Below are 27,422 nucleotides of genomic sequence, written 5' to 3' on the forward strand. Positions count from 1 at the left end.
TACAAGTCAACATTTTATTAATTTCAAGCCACACAATACAACATAATACTACAAAGTAAGTATTGTATTTAATACAAATGCAAAATAACATATCTCAATGTTTATAATTATTTACACAGTTTGTCCCTAGGGGGTTTCAGTACAATAAGGAAGATAGAAACCACCAATAACACAAGCTAAAGCTTAAAAGGGATTGTCAACGTACTTTCCAAGAGTACCATAAACGATTCTAAAATGCAACCCACACATATTTAGTTTTGCAACGATGGCTTTAGACTCGTTTTATCGCTGAAAAAGTCCAAGTAAAAAACACGAGTCTAAAAAGCCGCGAACACATGCACAGATTCATATGTTTGATTTCTTTACTTGAAATATAGGGAACTGTTATGAATCAGTGATGGTAAAATCTAACTTGAAATCATATAACGTTGACGATCCTTTTTATTCAAATCATTTGGTTAAAACCATAAAATTTTCAAGCTTACATACAGGCTAGCTGGGGTTCGAACTACTTACAAAACTAGAAATGAATTATAAATGTAATTACTAATAAAATTAGGAGGATTTTAGTTCAAACTACAAGGAAGACACAGAAATATGATAGCAGTATAAAAATTTTAAAGATCTAATCAATGTCTAATGACGAGAAAAATACATACATGTCCACAAAATCTTTTGAAAATTTACAAGTCAATAGAAACTTTAAAGACATATTTTATTCAAGTCTTTTCAGCGAACTTTTAAATGATAAGGTGGGGTTTATCAAATTTTTTTTAGAGTTAAATAAGAGTTTTGATTTCAAATAAATCCCCCCTCCTCCTCCCCTCCACGCCATTCTCTATCTTCCTCGTTTTCTTTTCATCGTTGTGAGTATTTGTCAGCAGTTTTACTTCTCCCCAGCCTTTAAGTAATAAATCAATCAATCAATCAATCACCCAATAAATCCATTAATCACCCGATAAATCCATCAATCCATCACCCAAAAAATCAAAAAAACAAATCAATCAATCAATCACCCAATAAATCCATCAATCCATCAATCAATCACCCAACAAATCAAAAGACAAATTCAATCAATCAACCAAACCAACAAACCAACCAACCAACCAACCAACCAACCAACCAACAAGCTAATCAACCAACCAACCAACCAACCAACCAACAAGCTGATCAACCAACCAACCAACCAACCAACCAACCAACCAACCATCAAACAAACATATCAATTAATCAAGTCAAAACAAATCATGAGTTTTAGAGACGCCATACTTCCCACATCTCAAACCCAAAGTGAATTACCTAAAATCAAATCAAATCAAATCATACTTCTAGGGTTGTCTTACGTCCATAGATTTATTACATATTAATCAATCAATAAATTAACCAAATAAGTCAGTCAATGATTTAATCATTAAATTATTTAAGCCCAGAACAGGGAGAATTCATCAACAGAAATAAAATAGGACTGATTTTACCTATGTAAGCCCAGGGAGAGGTATTCCTCATCTTCTGTTTCCTCCACCAGACCTTTAATAGTATTTTTATCATTGTCATTGTCATTGTCATTGTCATTGTCATTGTCATTGTCATTGTAATTGTCATTGTCATTGTCATTGTCATTGTCAATGCCATTGTCATTGTCATATGGTTATCCTTTATCATTATCATTATCAATATCAGTATCATTATTATTTTTATTATCATTATCATTGTGGTTTGTTGTTTACATTTAAACTCTGTTTTTAAATAAATGTATCATGTATCACTTTGTCTCTTAAATATATGAACTAAGACTTCTTTGATATTAAAAATATTGTGATATTTTTCAAAATTGTTTTTGGTTTCACTATTTATCAGTTAAAAAAAATATGAATACAAAAATTAGAACTGAATCCCTTTAAACTATTTTCCTTGCAATATGATGTCGAGAGATAATCATTAAATATTTATTTTTCAATCTGTAACATGACCAGGTGGCTAATTACGCATAACTACAGGGAAAACTATAGCGGTAAGATTTATCAAATCTAAGGTAAAAATATGTAGTTTTAAGAGTCGAAAATACCTCTTATAAGAGATCTACCCCCGAAAATCACGATATAGATTATCAAAATCAAACTTGAACGCCCTTTTTTCTTTTTCTTTACATTAAAGATTGTGTGACAAAACATTATTTTTTTTCACCATGAAATAGAACCATAGCGGTTGACGTAAACTCTAATAAAAAATCGGCACTGGGCATATCAAACAGGTAGAACAGCAGCTTGTTTAAACAAACTAAAAAAAACTAAAAAAAAAGTATTAAAAATGGATAGCACAATAAACTTTGCTAAGGACTTTAATTCTAACCTGTCCCTGTTGATTGTACCGTACTGGGCAGTCTCCCTTGTACCGTACTGTGCAGTCTCCCGTGTACCGTACTGAGCTGTCTCCCGTGTACCGTACTGGGATTGGGCGAGGCTTTGGTGTATCGGTGGCTGTATACAAAATAGATTATTATTTTAAGATTTTCATCAGTATTTTTACTATTGATCTATAATTTCGACATTGACCGTTAACGTGAGGTCAATTATCATGATTCATGAACCTTTCTTTAAATTTTTCCTTATTTCTAACATCATATTCTTGTAAAATTTAGCATCTCATTTTTAAAATAAAGAATATTTGATTTCTAGAACTAATCGTCAATTTCAACATTTAAAAAATTCATTACGATGTGAAAAAATCTGAATAATTGGACTTTATAACCAAAACAATAAATATTGCATACGTATACCTAAAAACTATATTTTAAACTAACCTGAAAGCATCGAACATGTTCAACTGGCATATTCTCATTCTCCGCAAAACTTGTTTTCATATATTTGTTCAGCTGTGCAAATATTTGACTGTTCAGCACCTTAACATAAAGTGTAATAACACTGTTCAGGATCCAGAAAATCTGGTTTAGATACATGTTCAATAAACCTAATATGACGCTTATCAAGATTAATATATAGCCTAAAGTTTATTGTTTAAAATCATGGAATCAGGAATTGATCATGGAGTCAGCACTTAACATTGTTAAAGGATCATGGAGTCAGCACTCAACATTGTTAAAGGATCATGGAGTCAGCACTCAACATTGTTAAAGGATCATGGAGTCAGCACTCAACATTGTTAAAGGATCATGGACTTAAATTGACTTACCTGGAACCTTCGAATCCTGTCAACCATTCTCTTCAACTGAATTCCTTTTATATTCTCATCTCTTCTATCAACTTTTTGTACCCTAAAAAACATTTATTTTAAGACTTGTAGTGCTTTGGTCCGGTCACTCCTACCCAGCGCCGTCCTGTCCCATGTCTTGTCTTGTTTTCTTCTCTGATTCCCCGTCTTGCTATCTGTCCTGTTACCTAATCTAATTTTTCCAATCTTTTTTTTCTCACTTATCCTATTTTGTCCTGTCCTGGTTCCTGATATATCTTTTTTTTGTCCTGTCTTGTATCCTTGTCCTGTCCAGCCTGTAGTGTTATCATGTCTGGTGTATTAGGCCGGAGGGATTCTATGCTTATTCATCTTTAAATAATTATCATTATTCATGTCATTAGTCTCTCGCATCCTGTCCTGTCCTGTCCTGTCCTGTATCCTATCCTTTCCTATCCTATCCTATCCTATCCTATCCTATCCTATCCTATCCTATCCTATCCTATCCTATCCTATCCTATCCGATCCTATACTATCCAGTGTACTACCTAAATATATGGTAGCAGAAATCCAGGCATTCAAATCTCCTTTGTTGACCAAGAAGAACGATCATTACACATCCTGCCCAATTCAATCCCTGAACAGTATTACAATTTTTCAATCTAAATTTATTTACTTAATGAAAAATTTTCAACAAATATCATTAATATTTTTAGCAGACAACCCACCATTAAATGAAATAGGGGTCGACACTAGATAACTCAAGTTTATTTAGTAAAAATAAAGAATATAGCAATTAGTATTTAAAATATTTGAAACTGTACGTAAATCATGATTACTAGTCAACAATGAAAATTAAGGCGCTTTAGCTTTAATGCTTTATATTTTTTTATTTATAACTTTAATGATCTAATGGATTCTGTACATTTAAATTAATATATCTGGCATAACTATGACAAATTACAAAATATTTATCTAAATTTTACGATTAAAACATTTAAAAAAGACGACTTTCATCTAGCTTCATATTAGGTATAAATAGTTTTTAATCGTTTTGAATCGGCTTTAAGTTTTATTGAACTTATCAATATCTTTCAACTAAAAAAAATGCGAAAACGATTCGAAAACGTTTTGCCTCGTTTGCATCGTTTTGTATCGTTTATCGATTGTTTTTTCATATAACTTCTGCCGGGACCAAAACTTGACATAGTGCAAGAAAATTAAATATTTAGAATTAAAAATTGTTAATAAATTTTCTGTTCTTACACTATACTAAATTTTGACCATGGAAAAAAATATTAACAAAAACGACGCAAAAACTAACCTTGAGGCACATCACTAGATTTAATTAAATTAATTAGAAAGTTTATTAACCTCGCCAAAGAGATGTTCCACAGTAAACTCATTCTCCCCTACAGGGATACAGTACACAAACTGCAGAGCAGACCACAGCCTACAATTCATCATTATAATAAAATAATAATAAACTGTAAACTCAATTTTAAGTCACATTCCATTGAGTGGCATATCATATCTACATTGGTACCCTTAAATACTTTGTCTAATCAAGCATGAATTAGATACCCATGTTTTGCTTTGAAAATAGATTATTTTCATTGGTGGTTTCTCTACTTACGTTACTTTCGCATTTCTTGCTTCAGAAATATTGGAGAAATTTACAGAATTTAACACTTTTCAAGCTAGGAAAACGACGTTATCTTCAACTTAACTAATCAGATATAGGTTTTAAGGGTACCGTTGTGAATCAGACATTTCAATCTTTTTAATGGGGGGTCACATAAAATTACAACTACAGTCTCTTTGATGAACTAATTAATAGAAATAGTAATTTGATATTATCCGTCCACTACTACTTAAAGACCTAAGATTTTGTAATTGACCAGTTTTTCATTCTTAAGTAACCATATCCATAACCATAACCATAACCATAACCATAACAATAACAATATACCTGTGAAACTCAGTGCATTCATCTATATTGATAACACCGTTAGCCGGTGGTTTCCCGTGCCAGATTGCATCTTCAAGGAACCCCTTTATTCTATTCAGAATAACCTAGAAATATAAATAAGAAATAATCAAATATATAAAATAAAAAACATCGATTTTGTTGTTATCTTACCTCGAAAATGGAGAGACCACAGCAAAGGCGTTCTCTAGTTAGTAGATCCCCTTCCCGTGCAATTTGAGCCTGTTTAGCAGTTCCTAACTTCTCAATGTTTGGAACAATCTGGAGCGCGGCATATTTTGCCTCGAGGCGCTTTTGCTTAGTTTCCGCTTTCTCGCCTTCTTTGCAGAATGGCCTAGACAAAATAATTTCAATCAGATGAATATATATTGGTCTTTTCTGTACATAAAGTTTCTAATTGGGGTTTGAAAACTTTTGAGTAATATTCTTGAATGACACCAGGCCCGTATTCAGGATTTGATCCAGGGTTGGCAAGATAAATTAAAAAAATGAATCCTCCCCCCCGCACCCCTGGCTCCCCTGGCCCATAACTTGCTAAAGTATTTTCTTTAAAGTATATATATTCCCTTTTCGGCCTATTGTACTCCCAAATCATCCCAAATCATATGCATCCCTCTGCATAGTTCTGTTTAGCTTTCTGAAGTGCTAAATAAATCTACTCAGATGCTCAGGAATGAGAATGTTCTGGAAAGGAGCAGCTTACCTTGGGAGAATGTTCTGGAAAGGAGCAGTTTACCTTGGGAGAATGTTCTGGAAAGGAGCAGCTTGAAGAAGATCACAGACCTCCTCTTGTGACAATGCTTGTTCGATAAGAAGACAGAAAAGAACTGCATTTCCAAACTCCCTACAAATAAGTACTTAATTATTGATACCAAAGATAAGAGAGAAACAGATATCAATACGATATTTTCCACAGCATGTTCTATTGTGTACAATTGGATACGATCACAAAATCCTCAAAAATAGACTAAATTCATAAATCTTATTATTCCTGTTAAAAGTTGTAGTTTTTTATAAGTTGTAAAACTTAATCCCTGATTGGGTATTATATGCAACAAGTGGCCGTTAGATAGCAGTCAAAGAACCTTACATGGAACTGTAGCATAGCGTGCCAGTACACTATAGGCCTGCTCAGCCTATCCAGTATGAGCAGTCTGGTTAGTCTGTGATTGATACACTATTATGAACGTTGATACTGTCAAATAACTAAATGAGGAAAATCCCCTTTAATACCGATTTAAGAAACAAGGACGGACAGGAAAGATTATCGGACGCATTTTATGTACTGTGGACTATGTTTTACCTGAAGTTATGGAAGAGTTCTGTTCTAGCATCTGGGTACTGAACAATGTCAATCAGCTTCTGCTGATAGTATTCAAGTATTCCCGGGCTTCCATAATCATACCTGAGAATTTATTTAATAATTTCGTATTAATGTCTGGGCGTTAAAATCAAGGGACAGGAATAAAACCTATCTTAGAAATTACCCCCCCCCCCCTTCTCATCTATATATATATATTCTTTGCTTGTTTGTTTGTTTTTATCCAATAAACGTCACTCAAAACGGCTGAACCGATCGGGCCCACATTTGTTGTGGGACCTTATATAACCCCAGGTAAGGTTTACTTTTGATCGAACTTTTAAAATTTGCCTCTGACAAAATTTGATTTTTTTAAATTTTAAATGTCAACGAGTTTTTTATTTATAAAATCCGCGATATTTTGTTTTGTTTTATTATGTTTTTAAAGAGAAAATGCTTACAAATGAAATAGAAGATGGGCGCACAGCGCCCTAAAGCCTAGTTTATTAGAAATATTATATTATAGATGTATGTGTAGTTTTTGAAAGTTAGAATCCCGTTTTTCCTTTTGTTTTCACAAAACTATAAACCCTGGCAAGTGGAAATTAATTCGCTAAAAGGAACTTTGTGGTTTGTCCCCCCCCCCTCTAATTCTACTTATCTATGGTACTCTTTCGCCAAATACTAACAAGTAAAAATGAAAGTATGCTTGAATAAGAAGGGGAGTATACTTCTAGTTTACCTCGGTAATTTACAGTCCTTAGGCATAGCTTCCATCAGAGTTCTGGTAAACTGGAGAATATTACCCTAAATATTAATATTCTGGTAAACTGGAGAATATTACCCTAAATATTAATATTCTGATAAACTGGTAAACTGGAGAATATTACTCTAGATATCAATATTCTGGTAAACTGGAGAATATTACTCTAAATATTGATATTCTGGTAAACTGGAGAATATTACCCTAAATATTAATATTCTGATAAACTGGAGAACTGGACAATATTACTACAGATATCAATATTCTGGTAAACTGGAGAGTATTACTCTAGATATCAATATTCTGGTAAACTGGAGAATATTACTCTAAATATTAATATTCTGGTAAAATGGAGAAAATAAACCCTAATTATCATATTAAAAGGCTGAAATACTGAAAAAAAAATACCTGTATTAAGGATTTAACAACTTTAAGAAGTTCCTCCATGACCACTGCTATACCCTGATATCCTAGCAGTTTAGCCATACAGTTAAAGTGTGGGGGACCTACACAAATAGTTGATAAAAGATTTTTTTAAATCTATCCGTTCATAAACTATATTTTTTTTTAAAAAAGCAATAAAAAACTAAATTGAAAACTTTATGTTTATTGTTAATAACAAATCAAAGAGTCCCAGCAATGGAGCTGTTCCGCGCAGACCACCCAGTCATAAGTCTTCTCCTGGGATAACGTGGAGCTTCGGCCCCAATTTCATTGACTGACAGGTTGTACTTTAATAATAATAATAGCTACCTACAAAGTTTGCATACTGTCCGTAGATGGTAGAATTAGCAATGTTCAGAGCTTTGCTACCCCATAGGTAGTGATGGCCCAACTGTACAATTATTTAATCATTTTGAGTTTTAATTTCTAAAAATAATTTTAATGACATCTGGGTCGCGCGTTCTTAAAAAATCCTTTATGGAAAGTAAGAAAGAAAGATTTAGATGATATAAAAAGGTTAAAAATAATTGATAACTAGATAATTTCCTGTGGAGCTCTTTCTCTTTGTACAGGTTGAGAAAACTGAATATCTCGACACTTGACAAACCTAAATATTTTATTCATTTTAAAATGAATATTTAGAGATGATTTTCCTGGGTACTTTATGGTACCTACCTGTCAGTATTAAATCAATAATATATTTGGCCACAAAAGCAAATAAAAATAGTAATTAAATAGGAGGATATTTTTGATGTTGTCACTTAGCAACCCATCTATTTTGCCACGCCTCATGACTCCATGAGCTCTTGGAATACAGCTGAAGAACTGTAGATGAAATTATCAAGCATTAATTGAATATCCATTTACTCTTTTTGGATTTCTCTGCTGAAATTAATTATGTATTTCTGCTACAGAAAAACGACCATATCTTTCACATTATTGATTATATAAAGGTTTCAAAGGTACCGTTGTAAATCAAACATGCCCTTCTTTAACTGGAGAATCGCTTAAAATCGCAACGTCACAATAAGCATACTTATAATACGATTACAAGTTTTCAAAACATGTTTGGGGTTTTATTGTAGCAGTAGTGGGGCAGGATATCCTAGTTTAACCTGTTAGTAGCTGCATTGTAGCAGTAGTGGGGCAGGATATCCTAGTTTAACCAATAAGTAGCTGCATTGTAGCAGTAGTGGGGCAGGATATCCTAGTTTAACCAATAAGTAGCTGCATTGTAGCAGTAGTGGGGCAGGATATCCTAGGTTATCCTATTAGTAGCTGCATTGTAGCCGTAGTGGGGTGGGATATGCTAGTTTAACCAATAAGTAGCTGCATTGTAGCACCAGTGGGGTAGGATATCCTAGTTTAACCAATCAGTAGCTGCATTGTAGCCGTAGTGGGACAGAATATCCTAGTTTAACCAATAAGTAGCTTAATTGTAGCAGTAGTGGGGCAGGATATCCTAGTTTAACCAATAAGTAGCTGCATTGTAGCAGTAGTGGAGCAGGACATCCTAGTTTAATCTGTTAGTAGCTGCATTGTAGCAGTAGTGGGACAGGATATCCTAGTTTAACCTGTTAGTAGCTGCATTGTAGCAGTAGTAAGGCAGGAAATCCTAGTTTAACCTGTTAGTAGCTGCATTGTAGCAGTAGTAGGGCAGGAAATCCTAGTTTTACCTGTTAGTAGCTGCATTGTAGCAGTAGTGGGGCAGGAAATCGTAGTTCAGTTCCCAGAACACGTGTAGAGTAACACGACCATAGGGAGCCAACACGTTATGGTTGGACTCACGGAACATATCGTCAAAATCATCTAGGAAATATTAGAGAATTTACTCAGATTATAATTTTTTAAAGAAGAACCCAAATCCTGATTCTAATTAAATAGTTGTTCTAATGAAAGTTGGAAAATCTTAATTTTGTACCTAGAGCAAGATGGGTGGAGAGAAGCTTATGCGTGAGTCTGTTAACCCTGATCAGTGCATCCAGCTCAACTATACCAGTTATATCTCCAGCTTCAAACCTAGAGATTAGATCAATCAAGCTTACATTAAAAATCTGCATTTTCAATCTTTCGACTTCTAAATAAAGTTTAAATTGAAGGTTGAAATAAAAGGCTTACATCATAATGAATTCCTGAATTTCCATAATTTACCTGGATATTTCCATAATTTACCAGGATATTTAATAATTTACCTGAATATTGTCATGATTTATCAGGATATTTAATAATTTACCTGAATATTGTCATAATTTACCTGGATATTTCCATGATTTACCTGGATATTTCCATAATTTACCAGGATATTTTAATAATTTACCTGAATATTGTCATAATTGACCTGGATATTACCATAATTTACCTGGATATTTTAATAATTTACCTGAATATTGTCATAATTTACCTGGATATTTCCATGATTTACCTGGATATTGCCAGATCTAAGGATTTCTGGAGACTGTTGTTAATCCTCTGACAGATGAGACGATTTAGATCAACAGATCGACCTGGAGAGTTATTTCAAAATATAAATAAGCTATTTGTAAAATCTCTTCATTGCCGAATTGCGGAAAATAAATTAATTTGGTGATAATAAGTATCAAAAAAGGGGAGAGAAACTTGCCAGCTGATTTATAAATTTTAATTTAAAAAGTTCTTCAAAATATATCCCTTGTGCAAATTGTAAATCTTATTACCTAGAAGCTGAACATGTCTTTGCTTGAGAAGAGTCTCATATCTGTTTGGCGGAGGAGAGGTTATATAAGTTCCAAGCGTCTGGCATTCCTGAACATAGACAATAATCATAATATCCATGGTCCACCATCATTCAGTGGTAATCAAGATCATGTTAAAAATAACCCCCAAATAATAAAAATTTTATTTCAAACGTCAGAAATTCCTGAACATGAATAATGCAGCTAGAATTTTTTCCTTCAATTTTGATAATCACAAAAATGAATTGTCAATTTAGTTTGAAATGTCTATCTAAGAAGTGCAAGTTTGTCTGTAGAAATAGAAAGCAAATTATCATGAGCAATAATACTGTGTTCTGAACATTAAAGAGGCGGTAGGAAGGTGGTAAGCAAGCCAGGAAGGTAAAGCTTGGGATTCATCCTATGTTGATGCAAATCAAGATCCGGATCTAAAAACCCATAATGTTAAGGATCCGGATCTAAAAACCCATAATGTTAAGGATCCGGATCCTATAAGTACCTGTTTAAACCGCTTGTCCAGTAGTATAATCCCAGCAAGATGTTTGTAGTAGCTGTAAACCTGAGAAATTAAAAAATAAAATCAGATTTGATAATTAAAAAATTCTTTTATATTTCTTCAATGTACAATACGAGTACTATGTATATTGTGATGTAATATGTACTATAAAAAATGTACATCACCTGATCACTGAGTTTATAAACAAACTGATCAAAGCAGAGGTTAACCTCGGCCTCCACCTCGTCGTACAGGAACTGTTTACGGAACACAGTCAGGGCGTAGAACGCGGAGTCGTTGTACAGATCCAAGGGGTAGAGGACGGACTCCATGTAGGAACTATCCTAGAATTAACGGGATTAACACTTCAAGATGTGACAACTTTCAAGAGTGAAAAGGTCGTCAAAAGTTAAATCATTTTTGTGACTGTTTAAATTCTAAATTGTAAAGGGGTTTAAAGCTGTGTAACTGTAATTACGTAAAAAACATTATAGGGGTGGATATCCGAAAAAGGACATTCAAGAAGAACCCCCCCCCATTCTCCCTCTCCAGTGCCAGTTCCGGCGTACAACCCGTTACAGGAGTTCTTAAAATCATAAACTTCTGAAGACAACTAACCTTTGTTGTAAGAATATGATCCGTGAGAATCCAGGGCATTGACATCTCTATAGGGAACTGTATTCTCTTACCCATAGTCATCTCAAGGTAGAACTCACGATACCACAACTATACAATAGACAAACATTTTTAAATTATGAATAGTTTCGGTGTTTAGTGTTTAGTGTTTAGTGTTTAGTGTTTAGTGTTTAGTGTTTAGTGTTTAGTGTTTAGTGTTTAGTGTTTAGTGTTTAGTGTTCAGTGTTCAGTGTTCAGTGTTCAGTGTTCAGTGTTCAGTGTTCAGTGTTCAGTGTTTAGTGTTTAGTGTTTATTGTTTAGTGTTTAGTGTTTAGTGTTTAAGTGTTCATGTTCAGTGTTTAGTGTTCAGTGTTCAGTGTACGCGTTCAGTATTCAATGTTCAGTGTTTAATTTTCAGTGCTTAATGTTTGTGTTCAGTGTTCAGTGTTCAGTGTTCAGTGTTCAGTGTTCAGTGTTCAGTGTTCAGTGTTCAGTGTTTAGTGTTCAGTCTTCAGTGTTCAGTGTACGCGTTCAGTATTCAATGTTCAGTGTTCAATTTTCAGTGGTTAGTGTTTAATGTTCAGTGTTCAGTGTTCAGTGTTCAGTGTTCAGAATCATCGTTTTTAATGTTTATTGTTGTTTTCAATGTTAATTTGTTTAGTGTGCACTGTTCAAAATTAAAGCCATAAACTTATTACCTGGGATAAGTCACAACAGTCCTGCAATGTTTTACTGAAGTTGAGAAGATAATTCCAGAAAAAAGAGGTTTTATGGAACTCATCAATCTTCATTAGCATACTGCTGTCAATATCCTGACAAAAGTAAACAATTTAAAGAATTAATTTATATTTTAAAACGAGATCATCATATATTTCCTTCTGATTGGTATTTGAAACCAATAGTATTAGAATTTTTAATCAAAACAAATGAAATGAAATCAAATCAAATCAAATCGCTAGGGATCGTCCAACAGCTCACTGATCGTTGAAAAGTACATTTTTTACCTTTCTGAGAGTGCGCTTAGCTCCAGCCTTGTCCGCAATTAAGGATTCAAGCATAGTTCGGACCATATACAGCTGAGTAGAGGAGGGTCCAACATTTCTGATAAATATTATCATTATTATCATTGTCATCATTATCATCATTATCATCATTATCATCATTATCTTCATTATCATCATTATCATAATTAACATCATTATCATCATAATCATCATTATCATCATTATCATCATTATCATCATTATTGTCATTAGATCGTCATTATCATCATTTCTATTATCATTATTACCATCGATATTATTATCATTAACATTACCATTATTCATTATTGAATTATAATCATTATCATAATTATTATAAACATCATAATATCATCATGATTCTCATTATCATAAGTATCATCATTATCATCATTATTACTACAATTTTGAATATTATAATTTTTGTCAACCCTACCGTCTGGGAACCTTGATTTCAAATCCTGTATCAGGATCTTTCTTCCCTTTAAGCGCTGGATCATCATGAGGTTCTATTCCTCGCTGCCACTCAGCACAAGTCTCACGGACAGACATTATTATACTCCTAAATTAGGTGGAGTTAATGGGACCGTTCATTATTCGGAGAGGAAGCAAATTAGAAGTTAAGTCTTTTAATTGCTATTTATCTTTAAAATAATTACATAGAACGGAAGAGGTTACTGGTTAAACGTATATTTCTTTTACTATCTTATGTAAGAAAATATGTATTTTGTAATAAAGGAATTGAGTCTTTGCCACAAACTCTGATTTTATAATCCCTATATCTTTGGAATCCAATGTCGTAAATCTTTGACAAAGACTCAATTCCTTTACTAATATTTTTTAATATTGTTGGTAACCTATGGATCTGAATTTTAACTTTAGGTCAAAACTCATAAAGGTCTAAGACTTTTTATTCCTAAATGTAATTGCTAAATTTAAAAAGTTTAACGGTCGAAATATATAACTTTTATAATCATGTTAAACACTATGTATTTTAAGTCACACCTGATAAGATCCTTCTTGTTTCTGACTGCTTTCCTGAGGGGGTCTCTTAGCTCCAGTTGGACAAAATCCTGGAGCTCAGCGTAGATACTTCTCCTGGACAGTAGCAGTTCTAAGATGAAAAGACGCAATTTTTAAAAGAGAAATGAATTTTGGCGGGTTGAATTTTAATAACTTCATCCAATAACTGGTTTGGATGATAAAATATGTTAGTTTAGGACGATTAGGTGGGGTTGGCTGGTAGGGTCTTTGACGTACTGTTTGTGTTTGAGATGGGTTTTTCACATTTTGGAACGGATAATTTGCGCGTGAGAACCTAATTCAGTTAAAAACTGCTCTAGAGATTAGAATCTGTTCCTGATAGAATCTGTGAAGACGGTTTCCATCCTTGCCATGAGAACCTGGAGCCCTTTGATCATTCCGATTATCTCAATCAGAGCAAACTTCTCGTCACTTGAGTAATTGTACCTAAACACATACCTTTACTTACCATAGAAGGAACCAATAAAGTAAAAAATGCAATTTAAATTTAAATAATTAAATAAAAAAAATATACAGCGCTAATAAACTGATAAAATAATAGACACACTAAAACGGTTTTTGCTGTTTGCTAAATTATAATTTAGACCCAGCAAATAAGTTTTTTAAAGTAAGAACTAAATGAAAAACGGGAAAATGGTCTAACCTTGTGGCTCGTTCATATTCTTCTGCATCCTGCGGACAATCTTTGTTCTGATGGTGATCCGTTGGATGTAGCAGCTTCCAGCTATACAGCTCCGTTACTATACAGGTCCACTCAGAGAGCAGCTGTAGACCTAGATAATAGTTAATACAGCTTTCCGATAAACTGCTCTGTTTCTTTACAGACCACTCAGAGAGCAGCTAAAGACCTAGATAATAGTTAATACAGCTTCCAGATATACAGCTCCGTTACTATACAGGTCCACGCAGAGAGCAGCTGTAGACCTAGATAATAGATAGTGCAGCTTCTAGATATACAGCTCTGTTTCTTTACAGGACTTCTCAGAGAACAGCTGTAGACCTAGATAATAATTAATAAAGATCCATTTAAGATTCCCAATAAATCTTTTTTTCCTTGGAGATATGAGACCAAATCTAAATTCAAGTTTTTTTTCTACGGGCTCTATCTAAAAAATATATCCAGCAAATATTTATGACGATGTATATCGGATAAATTCAAAATACCTCTGAGTGCTAAACGGAGTAAACTCTTATTCTCTTGATCTGTTCTCGGAGTTTCCTTGTAGGTCGTTGTTACCTCATTAGAGTATCTGTAAACAAAAACAGAACATAAAAAATCAATGGACGCAATATAATATTTGCGAAGGACGAATGGTTCAGAACTTTTAAAGAGATTTTAATCTAGATTTTAAGTCACTGGGATTCAGCGCATTTCTTCAATTCAATCTTCTATTTATCATAATGAAAACTTAAGTATGTCTGGAAATAAAATCTGGAGAATTTAACCTGGCTAGCTCCGATGTATACTTGATATGATCTTCTCTCATCTTACTCAGATGTATCATCAAGTTGGCCTGCAAAATAGTTTTATATAAAAAATGGAAAGATTGTTTTTAACCTAGCCATTTTTAAAGTAGGGGGCAGCAGTGTGTATCCGAACCTCCCAGAGGCAGGATGTCAGCAGAGCTTTCTAAGCCTGTTGAGAGAAAGGGCGCTATGTAAATTGTGCTAAATGTAGTAGTCTAGATATCAAGGCCACTTATCTCCAAAACTGAGTGAAAAGCGAATCCCAGACAAGATATAGGACTAAAGATGAAAGAAGCAAGACAGAAACTCAAAAAATCAGGGATGAAGTACACGGTGATACTTGTTTAAGGGGGAACAGAGCCTTCAATAGACTTTTAATAAAATACCACAGACTGGTTTTTTACCCTCCTCACAATGGAAACTGGATTACTCATGGCAGACCTCTGACAATTATAGACGAAAGACACACTCCCTGTGTTTTAAAGCGATGGGACAGCATGCTTAGCGGGTTAATTTTCTTAACAAATCTGTCAACGTGTGAATACACGTTAACAGAAAGGACTATGGTATATCTCATAGCAGTTACCCTTACACCCCCATCCTCCTCATCCTCCTCCAAACCTCCTTATCTCTCTCCTACATGCTCAACAGCTCGATGTCACAAGAACTATTTGGAGAGGCCTCAAAACGTAGAAACAAGAAACAAGAAGAAAGAAAATTGAGCAGGAAAAATTGGATGGGAAATCTCTAATGATAAGCACTACACTATCTATATATTCCGTTAGCGAATGGAAACAAACATTAGAGATGGGCTAGGGGACATCCCCCCCCCCCTCCATTTATTTCAGCCTGACAGAAAATACATTAGAAATATGTGTTTGCTTGGAGCTGAATCAACAAGTTGAATTTAGTTGCTGACACTGTAGAAATAGGAAAGGAGGCACCTTAACTTGGTTCTAAAGTTTTCAGCATGGCAAAACTGTAAGGATGTCTAAAAAAATCTTTCTTTTTTTCAAAATTAGCCAAAATATGATTGAAAGTTGTATGAACAAGAAGAAAATGAAGAACAAGAAATATAGAAAAGTCAAAATATTTACATCTTATATCATATAACTATTTAAAGAATATTGTAAAAAAATTTAAAATTCAAAAATAAAAAAATGTGAAGTAAAGTAGGGGGCAGGAAAGAAAAACTTCTTTTAATAAATTTCTAGTGTTTTACCCTCTGAGTTGAATTATTAAAATTTAATTAAAAATTCATTATTTTTCCTTAAAAAAAGGTTTTATAATTCAAATAAGCAAAAAATGTTTTTCTGATATGAGCACAAATGTTCTCCATTAAAATTTTTTAAATCGTGAGGGGGGGATGGGGATGTTCACAAATTGGAAAATTATTTCATCCTAATAGTGGAATTACTTATGGATGATAATTGACTGGGGACTAGGATACCCCCAGCAATAAATACTTCAAAGCATTTACCTGAGGAGATATTGCATTGGAGCTTGATAGCGGCCATTTTGAAGGATCAAATGTTTTAGAGTTCTTGATGTAGTTAAATGGAGCAATCTGCATATCCCCGAACAGAGGGACAACTTGGAGCTCAAAGAATACCTAAATAAGAGTTAGTAACACCTAAAATAGGTTTTAATCATGTTTAAACCAGAGATGATTTTATTACTATTAACTCGTTGAAGTCTCTGGGTTAAACATTAAAAGTCAACTTTCCATTTTGGTCAAGTTTACTTGATTTTTGGTCCAACACAGAAGAGGTTAGTAAAGGTTGTTAATCCTGAGGTTGTTAATCCTGAGAAATTTTGTCGACAGGGGCACAAAAAAGTTTCAAGAAAGTAATTGATCCATTTTTAGATTGTTAAACAAAAAATAATTCCAAGGCAGTTGAAGAAGGAACATCTAAAATATCTAATAACAGTGAAAACCAAAAACATTCTTATGAAATCTAGTTGAAGAGGAAATATTAAATAAAATGTTACAATAAACATTACATACCCTGTCTAGTTTCTCTAGTCTCAATCTCTTCTTCTGATCTAGTTTGTTTATGCTGATGCTTGTATTCTCAGAGTCAAGAAGGAACAAGCCAAATCCCATTACCTGAAATAGTGACAATCAATCAATAATCTACCAACCAATCAATCATCAAACAATCAATCTATCATAGAGCAAACAATTATCCATCAATCTATCAATCAACCATTCACCCAATCATCTAACCCACCTGCCCACCAACCAACCACCAACTAACCACCAAATAAACTGGTAAACCAATTGACCAATCGACCAATCCACCAACCAACCATTCCACCAATCCACCAATCCACCAACCAACCAACCAACCAACCAACCAACCAACCTGGCATGACTGAACTCCTTCTCTGGTAGTTCCTGTCCAATCAAGTTTAACTTCTGGANAACGAATCAACCAACCAACCAACTAATCAACTAAACTACCAACCAACCAACCAACCAACCAACCAACCAATCAACCAACCAACCAACCTTGACGAGCATATGCTTCTCTGCTGGGGTGAGGTACGTTCTCTGCTCGTACATAAGAAGACATATGTTTACAATATCGCAGAGCAGGTCCTCGTAGTTCTACACAAATCCCGTCATAATTAACAACTTAAACAAATGAAGAAAATAATCATTACTTAAGGATTGATTAAGTTAAGATATTAAGTTAAGTCAAAAATAACAAATTATTCTGGAGATTTTTTAAGAATCAATGAAAATTGGAAATAAAAAAAATGATGATAAAGTTTAAATATTTAGATAACTCTCAAAAGTTCTTGTTTTTAAAGATTAAAAATATTTTTACTTGGACCCCTAAACTTAATGTATTGTAAATTGCAATATGTTAAAGAGAGTTTTTATATTTAAAACTAAGTTTATCAAAAACTTTGCAAGATTTCCAATTTTATGAAGGCATTCCTTTATTTTTTCCATAGCCTTCTTGAGTTCTTCTCTGATACTACCCTGCTTCGCCAGAAACATTGACAGATTCTGACTCTCTGTCAACGCCTGAAAAAGTATTATCAACATAAAGTTATCAAAATTTGATTGGACTAAAAGGGACAATCAACCTTGATTGACGAGCAACCCTCCATTTAAAGGACCATGCCCGATTCACAACGGTACCCTTGAAACCATTGTCTGAGCAAAATTGGTGAAAATATCACAATTGATCATTTATAATTGTGGTTTCACTATGAAAGTGATTCACAGAATTCACCACTTTTAAGATGGAGAAAAGACGATGTATTTTAAATTGATGTTAAATAAAAATTCAAACAGTAACGTTGTGAATCGGAAATGCCGCTTAAATTGACGTCTACAGTTCGTTTATTACTGGAAGCTTTTATAACTTTTATGGGGGGGGGGGTGTCACCTGTGAGTCTCCGATAACTTTAAGGAACTGTGCAGCTCTTCTGTACGTTGCATAATCGTTCTTAACCGAGCTCTTCATGTTCTTCAGTTCGTCCAGCACAGCAAACATGTTGATAAACTTTCCTAGACAGGGATTAGAGTTATTCAGTTTTTGAGTTGTACTTGAAAAAGTGCAAAATTAATTTTTTGGTGAACATTAACTTTTCTTCAAAAAATATATACTTTCTTCAGAAATCAATTGAAAATCACTAATATATTTTCAAGAATTTTTTGTTTTCTAATCTTAATAAATAAAGTTTAATAAAAGTTTGAAATATTATTAAACTCAGATTTATCACAAGAAATCTGAAGAAAAAAAGTAATTTTTTCTATGTACCATAAAAAAATGTTAGTAATTCTTTATTCCTCCTGTATTTATAACTACACTGGTTCCCAGAATAAAATGACATAAAAAGATGGTACAGTGGTGGAATCTGTAGATGAAGAGAAGGATGTAGGAGTAAAATTTTCTAATACATTGAAACCTATAAGTCAGTGGCAAGCTGCAGCAATGGAAGCAAACCAACTATTAGGACAAATGTCTAGATCTTTTACATACCAGGACAAATATAATTGGATAAGGCTGTATAAAGCTTATGTGAGGCCTAATCTAGAATATACTGTTTAAGCTTGGTCACCCTGGAAGAAAAAGGATATTGTCGTCCTTTAGGATGTCCAGAAAAGAACTTTGTGAGAATGACTGCAGGACTGAAACCTACCTGGAACCTACCAAGATAAGCTGAGAGAACTTGGCTTAACCTCCCTGGAGTAGTGAAGAATAAGAGGTGATAAGATACAAACCCGGAAAATATTGCACCACCATGATGATGCTTGTGAAAAAACCTGGTTTACCAGGCTAATTTCAGGTTCAACCTGGAGATGAAGAGAGCAAACCTGGGCATAAGAAAACACTTTTTACTGTAGGAGTTGTTAAAAGCTGGAACCAACTACTTGACGCAGTAAAGGGGTCCATGACCATCATCATATTTTTATTGTCTTGTAACGTATTGTTTACCTAAAGTTAGAAGATAAGCTTCAGAAACAAAATCCTTCCGTTTCTCTTCATGAGAAAGTCTCTTTACTTCATTACAGAAACTTTCAACAGCTTTCCTCTACAAAAAAATAGGACAGTTAATGAATTACTAATAAGTACTAAAATTGGACAAAAAACAACTAATTATGATCACTGGATCAAAATGGCAATATGTTTGTGAAATCGTAGCATTCTTGGTCTCAGTAAACGGATAATATGAAGAAAGCTAATTCTGATAGTACCTGAAAGTACATGAGGTTGAGTAGTTTGTTGACTTCTGGAGCTAGAACCTCAACTGTCTTTTCATAAATCTCCACCCTGCTCACAGAACACAATCAGATTAAGTATTAAGAAAGGAATCTGTAAAGGACCCCGCTATGCACCCCCCAGATAGGAGATAATAAAAGATAAATAAACTATTTTAAAATGTTAAAGTTAGTGAGTTGAATTAGGAAAATACTAATTCAACAATTTAATAAATATCTTAAGAATAAGTTTGGACAACAATCCCTGGACCATCATCAACATTGCGTAGGTTTCCTGGGTAATGATTTAAGTAACAGAATAATGCAAAAATACTGAATTGAAGCTCCATATCTGAATTATTTCCTGTTAGGTTGTTCGTTAGATTTAGGTTGAGGAATTGCTCTGCTACAACATCTCCAGGTGTATAGCATAACAGCATGCAGCTGTCCTTCCTGTATATTAGATAGATTGATAGATTGATAGATAGATAGAAAGATAGATAGATAGATAGATAGAAAATCTACGCTCAATGATTAGTGGTAAGTATCTTTACCTCTAACATCTCGTTCAAGTTGGAATGAACCGTCGCTTCCTCAATATACTAAAAAAGAATAAAGTAAATAATAATACTTAATTTAAAGCTACATATTCCACTTACCGTCATTCATATAATTATGAACACCCCCCCCCCCATTTTACAGAACAATTTTATAAAAAAGGAAAATGTGTTGTTTTGAAACAAATGTGTTTGGAAAATAGTGTCTACCTTGGCAACTCCAGTGACGAAAGCATTCCTATCCTCGAAGTTTGTATCGAAATTACTCTGATAAACTATACTGCAAGGCTGGGCCTAGATTAAAGATAAAATTAGAATAAGTATAAAACCGTAGAATAAACAAACTAGAAAGGAACAGTTTAAAAAATGAGAAGGAAAAGATTTTATAAAATTGACAAAGGCAAAGTCATGAAGAAAAGGCAAATGGCATAAACTTTGCAAAACGACACATTAAGATAAGAAAAATACGTATGCTGGAGACATTGTTTGAGTAAAATTACTGATATAAATAGTTACTCAGTAAATCTACAGACTCTACGCAGATATTCTCAATATGCCCCTAACTGGCGTCTAGAGATTAAATCACCAAATAACCAAAAACAAATAACGTAAAGATCAGTAGGATAGAGAAACACAAAGAAAGATGAGTAGGATAGAGAAAGATAAAGAAAGATGAGAAGGATAGAGAAACATGAAGAAAGATGAGCAGGATAGAGAAACATAAAGAAAGATGAGTAGGATAGAGAAATATAAAGAAAGATGAATAGGATAGAGAAACATAGAGAAAGATGAGTAGGATAGAGAAACATAAAGAAAGATGAGTAGGATAGAGAAACATAAGGAAAGATGAGTAGGATAGAGAAACATAAAGAAAGATGTGCAGGATAGAGAAATATAAAGAAAGATGAGTAGGATAGAGAAACACAAAGAAAGATGAGTAGGATAGAGAAACATAAAGAAAGATGAGAAGGATAGAGAAATTTAAAGAAAGATGAGTAGGATAGAGAAACATAAAGAAAGATGAGTAGGATAGAAAAACATAAAAAAAGATGAGTAGGATAGAGAAACATAAAGAAAGATGAGTAGGATAGAGAAACATAAAGAAAGATGAGTAGGATAGAGAAACAAAAAGAAAGATGAGATAAAAAGATAAAAGGAAAGACAAAAAGATGAGAAAGAGTGAAAAAAAGATATGAAAGAGATCAAAATGGGAAGATATGGGAAAACAGAAAAATTTAAAATAAGGAAAGGTAAAAATAAAAAAGATAAGAAGGAAAAAACTATTCTACAAAGAATTCAAATTTTTTTATGACCAAATTGAGTTGCATCTCAACCTCTCCATGTTCTACCTCAATGCAAGGCTGTTCATCAGGCAGTGGGAGTTCGTCAAGTACATCAACATTAGAGAGAGCATCGTTCAAGGTAACTTTTTCAGTCCCCGACATTTTGCCAGGGACGTAGAATCTGAAAAATTTAGAAAGTTTAAAAAGTGAAAATCTTGTATTTTCAAAAAAGTGTATCGCAGGTTCACGTTATTAGGATAGAAGATGCTGGAGAGATTCATATTCTGTAGTCTCCAGATCCTAGAATAAAAAAATCATTTCATATAAGAAAGAATCTTGGCTGATAATATAAGATCCAGCATACTTTTGTATAAACCCTGTTCAATAATGCGTAGATGATGCAGGAACCGAGTTAAACGAGGAAGAATATCTTAACTGTACTTAAAGAAGGGGTTGGAGAATATACTTCAGTCACGCATACCATCTAGCGGGGTTCACATATACTTTATCTTCGGCAATGTTTTTTATCAATTGGAATAAATTATACAAAAATAATAGTATCTTTAGTTGTGCTAGTTATGCATTTAGGTACCTTCCCACCTACTTTTGTCGGGTATACTTTCTGAAGCTGCTCTTTCGGAAAATAAGCAGCTTTTTCAAGAGAGGAAAAAAGTCAAATCTGCTGACCATAAGGCAGCTTCAGACCATGTGGATGCAGCTTCTGGAATAAACATACCAAATATATTTGCAGTCGTCTACAGTGTTCTGTTCAACTCAGCTGATGATAAAGAAGATATTCTTTCTCTCAAGCAAAGATTACAAGGAACAGTTACTGTAAATGATTTGTCAGTGATCACTCCAAATATTGTGAAAACTGCTGCAAAAAGTTTGAAATCTAGCAAGAATGATGTATCTGAACAATTTAAATCTGATTCACTGATATATGCTCCTGATGTACTGTTTGACCGGCTAGCCTTCTTGCTTAAAGTATTTTTTACACATGCAGACTTTCCTGAAGAAATATTGGCATATGCTTTTGTTCAATTGCTGAAATTACCTTTAAAGGATGATTCAAGCTCTGAAAAGTGAAAATTATTGTCCTATTGCCATGTCCTCCCTGATCTTCAAAGTAATTGAACTTGTGATCATGCCACTTTTTGGTGACAAACTATACTCCAATGATCTTCAGTTTGGATATAAATCTAAAACTTCCAACACTAAGTGTACCTGGCTGGCTCTGCAGACAATTTCTTTCTTCAAACAGAAACATACATTTGTCAATGTTGCTGCGCTGGACTGTAGCAAAGCTTTTGATAAGTTCTTATTTTCTAAACTTTTTGGTAAATTTCTTGACAGAGGGGTTCCATCTTCCTTTGTTCGAGGTTTATTAGCTTCTTATGAGCTTCAAAAAGCAAGTGTTAAATGGTCAGCTAAACAAACAGCTTCCTACTCCTTTGGTATCCCCAATCCTATTTACAGTGTACATGGACGGGTTGCTTGTAAAGCTTAGATAAAGTGGATTTGGCTGCTATATTGGGGATCCTGTCTATCCCCAATCCTATTTACAGTGTACATGGATGGGTTGCTTGTAAAGCTTAGATAAAGTGGATTTGGCTGCTATATTGGGGATCCTGTCTATCCCCAATCCTATTTACAGTGTACATGGATGGGTTGCTTGTAAAGCTTAGATAAAGTGGATTTGGCTGCTATATTGGGGATCTCTTCCTTGTTATTGTGGCCACTGTGATGATTTTCTGCTATAGTCTCCTATCAGAAATGGTTTACAAAACCTACTGCAACTTTGTGAAAAAAATGCTGAGGAGCATAATATTTCATTTTCATCAAATCCAGATCCGTCCAAATCCAAGTTATGATGTATTTATATTTCTTGTGGACGTGACAGAAAACCGTTGGAGGTCGTCCTTAATTATCAGAAGCTGCCCTGGGTCAGTCAGGTTGACCATCTTGATCATATTATTCATGAATCAGGTTCACAGATATAGATTGCAGGGGAGCTGCCTACATTGGATCATCTACTGAATTATTGGGAATTTTCCATTTCTGCTCATCACTGCAAAAGTTATCTGCTGTGCAAACTTATTGTTGTTCCTTTTATGGAAGCAATATTTGGAACCTTTACAGTGAGTATGCCTGTCAAACCTACCGATCCTGGAACACTACAGTTAAAGTTTGCTGGAACATGCCACAGCCTACACATACATTTTTTGTTAAGAATTTTTCTAAAGAATTCAACTCTGTGAAAGTTTGCCCAGTCTATTTTGCATAGTTGGAATCCACTGATTTGGCAAGTCGGATTGATATCTGCATATTCTCTACAGTACTACTTTAGAAGCAACATTTCATGTATCTCTGACAAATTCTCTCTAGATATACTAAACAGCCCGCTTAGAGCCATCTTTGAAGAATGTGGGCCACTCACCATTCAAGAAGAAGATAATATTGAATGTCTGCAGCATCTCCGGTTACAGCTCCGGGACTGTGAAGAAGACGACATCAGAGAAGATTAAAGTTGCTAGTTTACAACTTGTGTATAAATTGAATTATAGTTATATAAAATCTCTAATCAAATATCTAAACCAATTTTATGTGTTCGACAAATAAATCAAATAATATATATTTCCAATGTTTGACATTAGTGAATTTTTCTGGAGGGGGGGGNACTTGGGTTGAGATAGATTTTTTATAATTGAGCGAAAAAATACGATCTTAAAGTAGGGATGCAAAGTGAGCTTAGAAAAATGAAAATAGTTATTGTAATCCCAAATGCGCCTAGGAATGAATGATTAGGATCTGGATCCAAGGGGCAAAATATCAACAAGAACCTGGCAAAAAATTTTCTTCTCAAAACACAAGTTAACTTATGAAAAATTAAAACTTCCTAATTTCTGAATGGTAAATCAAGCTTCACCATACAAAACGTTTTTATAAATTGACAATTCTTTGTAAGTCTAAAAATTCAGTAAATATTAAGAAGCTGGATTAAAATGAAATGGATCCTAAACACTGGACTTTCTAGTATGAATGTTAATATTTTTTAAATCCGTAGATTTTCAGAACAAATCTGTACAATCCGTACATTTTTCGAGGAAATTCGGTACAATCCGTACAAAAAAAAATCTGCACAATCCGCACAATTTTTGAAAAAAATCCATAAAAAACCGCACATTTAGGAAAAGTAAAAACATTTTTGAAAAAAACATCAAAATTCAATTTTTTATTCAATGTCATTTTTTATTCAATTTCAAGTAAATTAGGATGAGAATGAGAGGAGAAACAAGTAAATTAGGATGATAATAAGAGGAGAAACTAGTAAATTAGGATAATAATGAGAGGAGAAACAAGTAAACTAGGATGAGAATGAGAGGAGAAACAAGTAAATTAGGATGATAATAAGAGGAGAAACTAGTAAATTAGGATGATAATGAGAGGAGAAACTAGTAAATTAGGATGATAATGATGTTAAAGTTTTTTTTTTAAATCTTTATTTAGCAAAATCAATATTCTCGAAAAATTATGAATAAATTTTGATTGTCAACTGAAGCAACAATCAACCAAATATTATTTAGAATGCAGAAAATAAGTTTCCAACTTCATTTTGACGAGTTTTCATGCAAAATTTGCTGAAATGAACAAAAAAGGGTGAATTTCCAGGCTAAAAATCCATACAATCAGTGCAATTTACAGGCTAAAAATCCGTACAATCCGTGCAATTTGAAAGAAGAAAATCCGTACAATCCGAAAAATGTTAGGGTTATAAAAAATCCGTACATTTTGGCCACCCTGTATTGAGTATATATAAAGTCCTAGTATGTACCTGGAAATCAAAGCCTGGTGCTACAGATGCCCCAACCAGAGAATATCCATCATCTACCTCACACAGTCTAGTAAACCAGACTCCCCGGGGGAATGCAAACTGAAATTCATCAACTCCCAACTCCACCTTAACCAGCCTCCTCTCCTCCTCGTTTATATAATACAGGTGTAGAGGAGACCCGTAGTACCAGTGTATTGTCTCTACAGATTTTACCTGATATACAGAGTTAGGATTAATCGATAATCATTTAATCAAACAACTTAGCCTCGATCTGACCAGTACAAAAACAATTGATTAAAAAATTAAGAGCCATGATTTCGACTTCTAGATCCCCCTGTTATAAATGAATTACATATTTTTGAGAAACTTCAAAAGCATTTCCGTTGGTTTTAAAATAAATTTTTATTTAAAAAAGTTTTTAACTTAATACCACACCTTGAAGAATGTAGTTTTAGGGTTAAGAGATTCTTGAACATGAAGAAAGTAAATAAGAGTAGATGCAGCCCTGATCAATCAAATATTAAATTTTGGGGTCTGTCCTAAAGAACAAATTTTAGACCCCCCCCTTCCCATTTAATACATGACCACTTTTTTTTCAGCAAAATTATCATTATTTATTTTTTATCATCTTATGGTTAGGTTAGGACAATTACTGGACCGAGTGCTGCGGCTAGGACAGTCTAGTGGGCCGGGCGTTACGGCCGCATGACCAATTATATCTATATGTCTTACATATGAGATCCATGTACAAATTTGATATGAGAGGGGGGGGGGGGCAAAAATCCTTCTCAAGGAAATTACTAAATTTTGTTGTCATACTTCATATTTCGCACAATATCCAATTTTTCAACACAATTTAATGTTATTTATTTTATATATTTTTAGGGCTAGGTAAGATGGTATATTCCATTAAAAATATTATACTGACCTCTGTTCGCCTGAAGATCCGATGACGGTAAATTCATCACGGAAGGTTTCTTTAAAAAATCCTTTAGTTTCCTTCGGGTGTGGCTGTAAATCAAACTTATTTATCCAGTACTCCTTATCTTTCATCTTACAATTTCTAAAATATTGAAAAGACGGTTGTGACTTGAATGAATTCTGAAATTTAATAATTTCCTAAATATTTGTTTATTTTCGGTGTTTGATGTATGCGCAATCAAGACAAGAATGCTCTGTAATGTTATATTCTGCTTGGGTGCAGTAAATCTGTCGTCTTCGATTACAAATATTTGTGAAAATTGCTACCCATTAATGATAGGGATTAAGACAACTTATGTTTACCAAAATATCAACAATATCAATAATTACAACTTTTTAAGATTGCTCTATTCTTAAATAACGTTGATATCCTGTTATTTTATTTCTTGTAAGAATTTAAAGTACTGCTATCAATCAATGAATCATTTCCATACAGTACGCTGTGTACTGCAGGTTACGTGTGTACTGGGCTAGCTTAGCAGTGCTAGGTTACCTGCCATACGTTACTCAGCCCAGCACAATTTACGATGCGTATTTTTTAAATGTGAATAATGGGAAAAACAAATGTTCTCCCGGCATAGATGATCAGAAAGAACGTCTTGGACGTCGGGAAGTTTGTGAAATAAATACGTGACTGAACATTTTACAAAACCAATCGTGAGAATAGTGCAAACAGCCAGCGATAGCGATCGTAATCGAAGGCGTCCAGCATGGGGATTCTGTACTGCGCTGTACGTTCATGTACATCTAACTCGTCCTATAGCGGACTTAGATTCTTCTCCTTCCCTAAGGAGTTGGATAGCGCCTGGACCAAGGTGGTGGACCGGGAGGATTGGGTTCCTAAGAAAAATAGTAAAATATGTTCCTTGCACTTCAGAACACGTGATATCACCGGTAGACATATACGTCAGGGAGCAATTCCTTATGATGTGTCAACATATGAGCATGGTAAGCTACATTCTTGGTAAATTCCTAGAATTGGAAATAAAAAAAATGATGATAAAG

General features: G+C 33.9%; 3 protein-coding genes across 6 annotated transcripts in view; 1 reads left to right on the top strand and 2 right to left on the bottom strand.

Moving 5' to 3' along the window:
• LOC111712226 (cytoplasmic FMR1-interacting protein) lies at positions 1–26,549 on the bottom strand. 4 transcript variants are annotated; one of them, XR_002767410.1, is made up of 45 exons: positions 26,365–26,549; positions 25,872–25,941; positions 25,437–25,649; positions 21,668–21,901; positions 20,529–20,612; positions 20,316–20,363; positions 20,126–20,214; positions 19,759–19,834; positions 19,499–19,595; positions 18,446–18,567; positions 17,989–18,078; positions 17,554–17,652; positions 17,047–17,148; positions 16,519–16,650; positions 15,018–15,085; positions 14,736–14,821; positions 14,215–14,344; positions 13,887–13,997; positions 13,533–13,625; positions 12,964–13,089; positions 12,510–12,606; positions 12,204–12,317; positions 11,509–11,616; positions 11,076–11,234; positions 10,894–10,953; positions 10,377–10,464; positions 10,106–10,187; positions 9,605–9,702; positions 9,360–9,492; positions 8,230–8,290; positions 7,993–8,074; positions 7,648–7,745; positions 7,219–7,283; positions 6,480–6,581; positions 5,913–6,020; positions 5,330–5,510; positions 5,159–5,262; positions 4,561–4,639; positions 3,735–3,823; positions 3,190–3,271; positions 2,801–2,899; positions 2,350–2,477; positions 1,476–1,527; positions 413–901; positions 1–182 (listed from the first exon to the last, which is right to left on the bottom strand). XR_002767410.1 is itself a non-coding variant. In XM_023486787.1 (44 exons), the coding sequence occupies exons 4-43, from the start codon at positions 21,761–21,763 to the stop codon at positions 1,503–1,505; spliced, it is 3,891 nt and encodes a 1,296-aa protein (XP_023342555.1). In that variant the 5' UTR covers positions 21,764–21,901; positions 25,437–25,649; positions 25,872–25,941; positions 26,365–26,549; the 3' UTR covers positions 1–901; positions 1,476–1,502. The 4 variants fall into 4 exon arrangements, 3 of the variants coding, with proteins under 3 accessions (XP_023342555.1, XP_023342554.1, XP_023342556.1); XM_023486787.1 differs by having other exon boundaries at positions 1–901; positions 13,533–13,628; positions 13,890–13,997; XM_023486786.1 differs by having other exon boundaries at positions 1–901.
• Positions 21,854–26,489, bottom strand: LOC111712208 (uncharacterized). Its single transcript, XM_023486753.1, has 4 exons — positions 26,365–26,489; positions 25,872–25,941; positions 25,437–25,649; positions 21,854–21,901 (listed from the first exon to the last, which is right to left on the bottom strand). The coding sequence occupies exons 1-4, from the start codon at positions 26,487–26,489 to the stop codon at positions 21,854–21,856; spliced, it is 456 nt and encodes a 151-aa protein (XP_023342521.1).
• Positions 26,550–26,864: 315 nt separating the features above from the next.
• LOC111712227 (zinc finger protein 64) overlaps positions 26,865–27,422 on the top strand; it is a 6,140-nt gene continuing 5,582 nt past the window's right edge. The window contains exon 1 of the mRNA XM_023486790.1: positions 26,865–27,365. Coding sequence (XP_023342558.1) covers positions 27,128–27,365 — 238 coding nt within the window. The 5' untranslated portion in view covers positions 26,865–27,127. The remainder of the gene's footprint in view (positions 27,366–27,422) is intronic.

Source organism: Eurytemora carolleeae, unplaced genomic scaffold (assembly GCF_000591075.1).
Source record: "Eurytemora carolleeae unplaced genomic scaffold, Eaff_2.0 scaffold298, whole genome shotgun sequence".
Classification (NCBI taxonomy): domain Eukaryota; kingdom Metazoa; phylum Arthropoda; class Copepoda; order Calanoida; family Temoridae; genus Eurytemora; species Eurytemora carolleeae.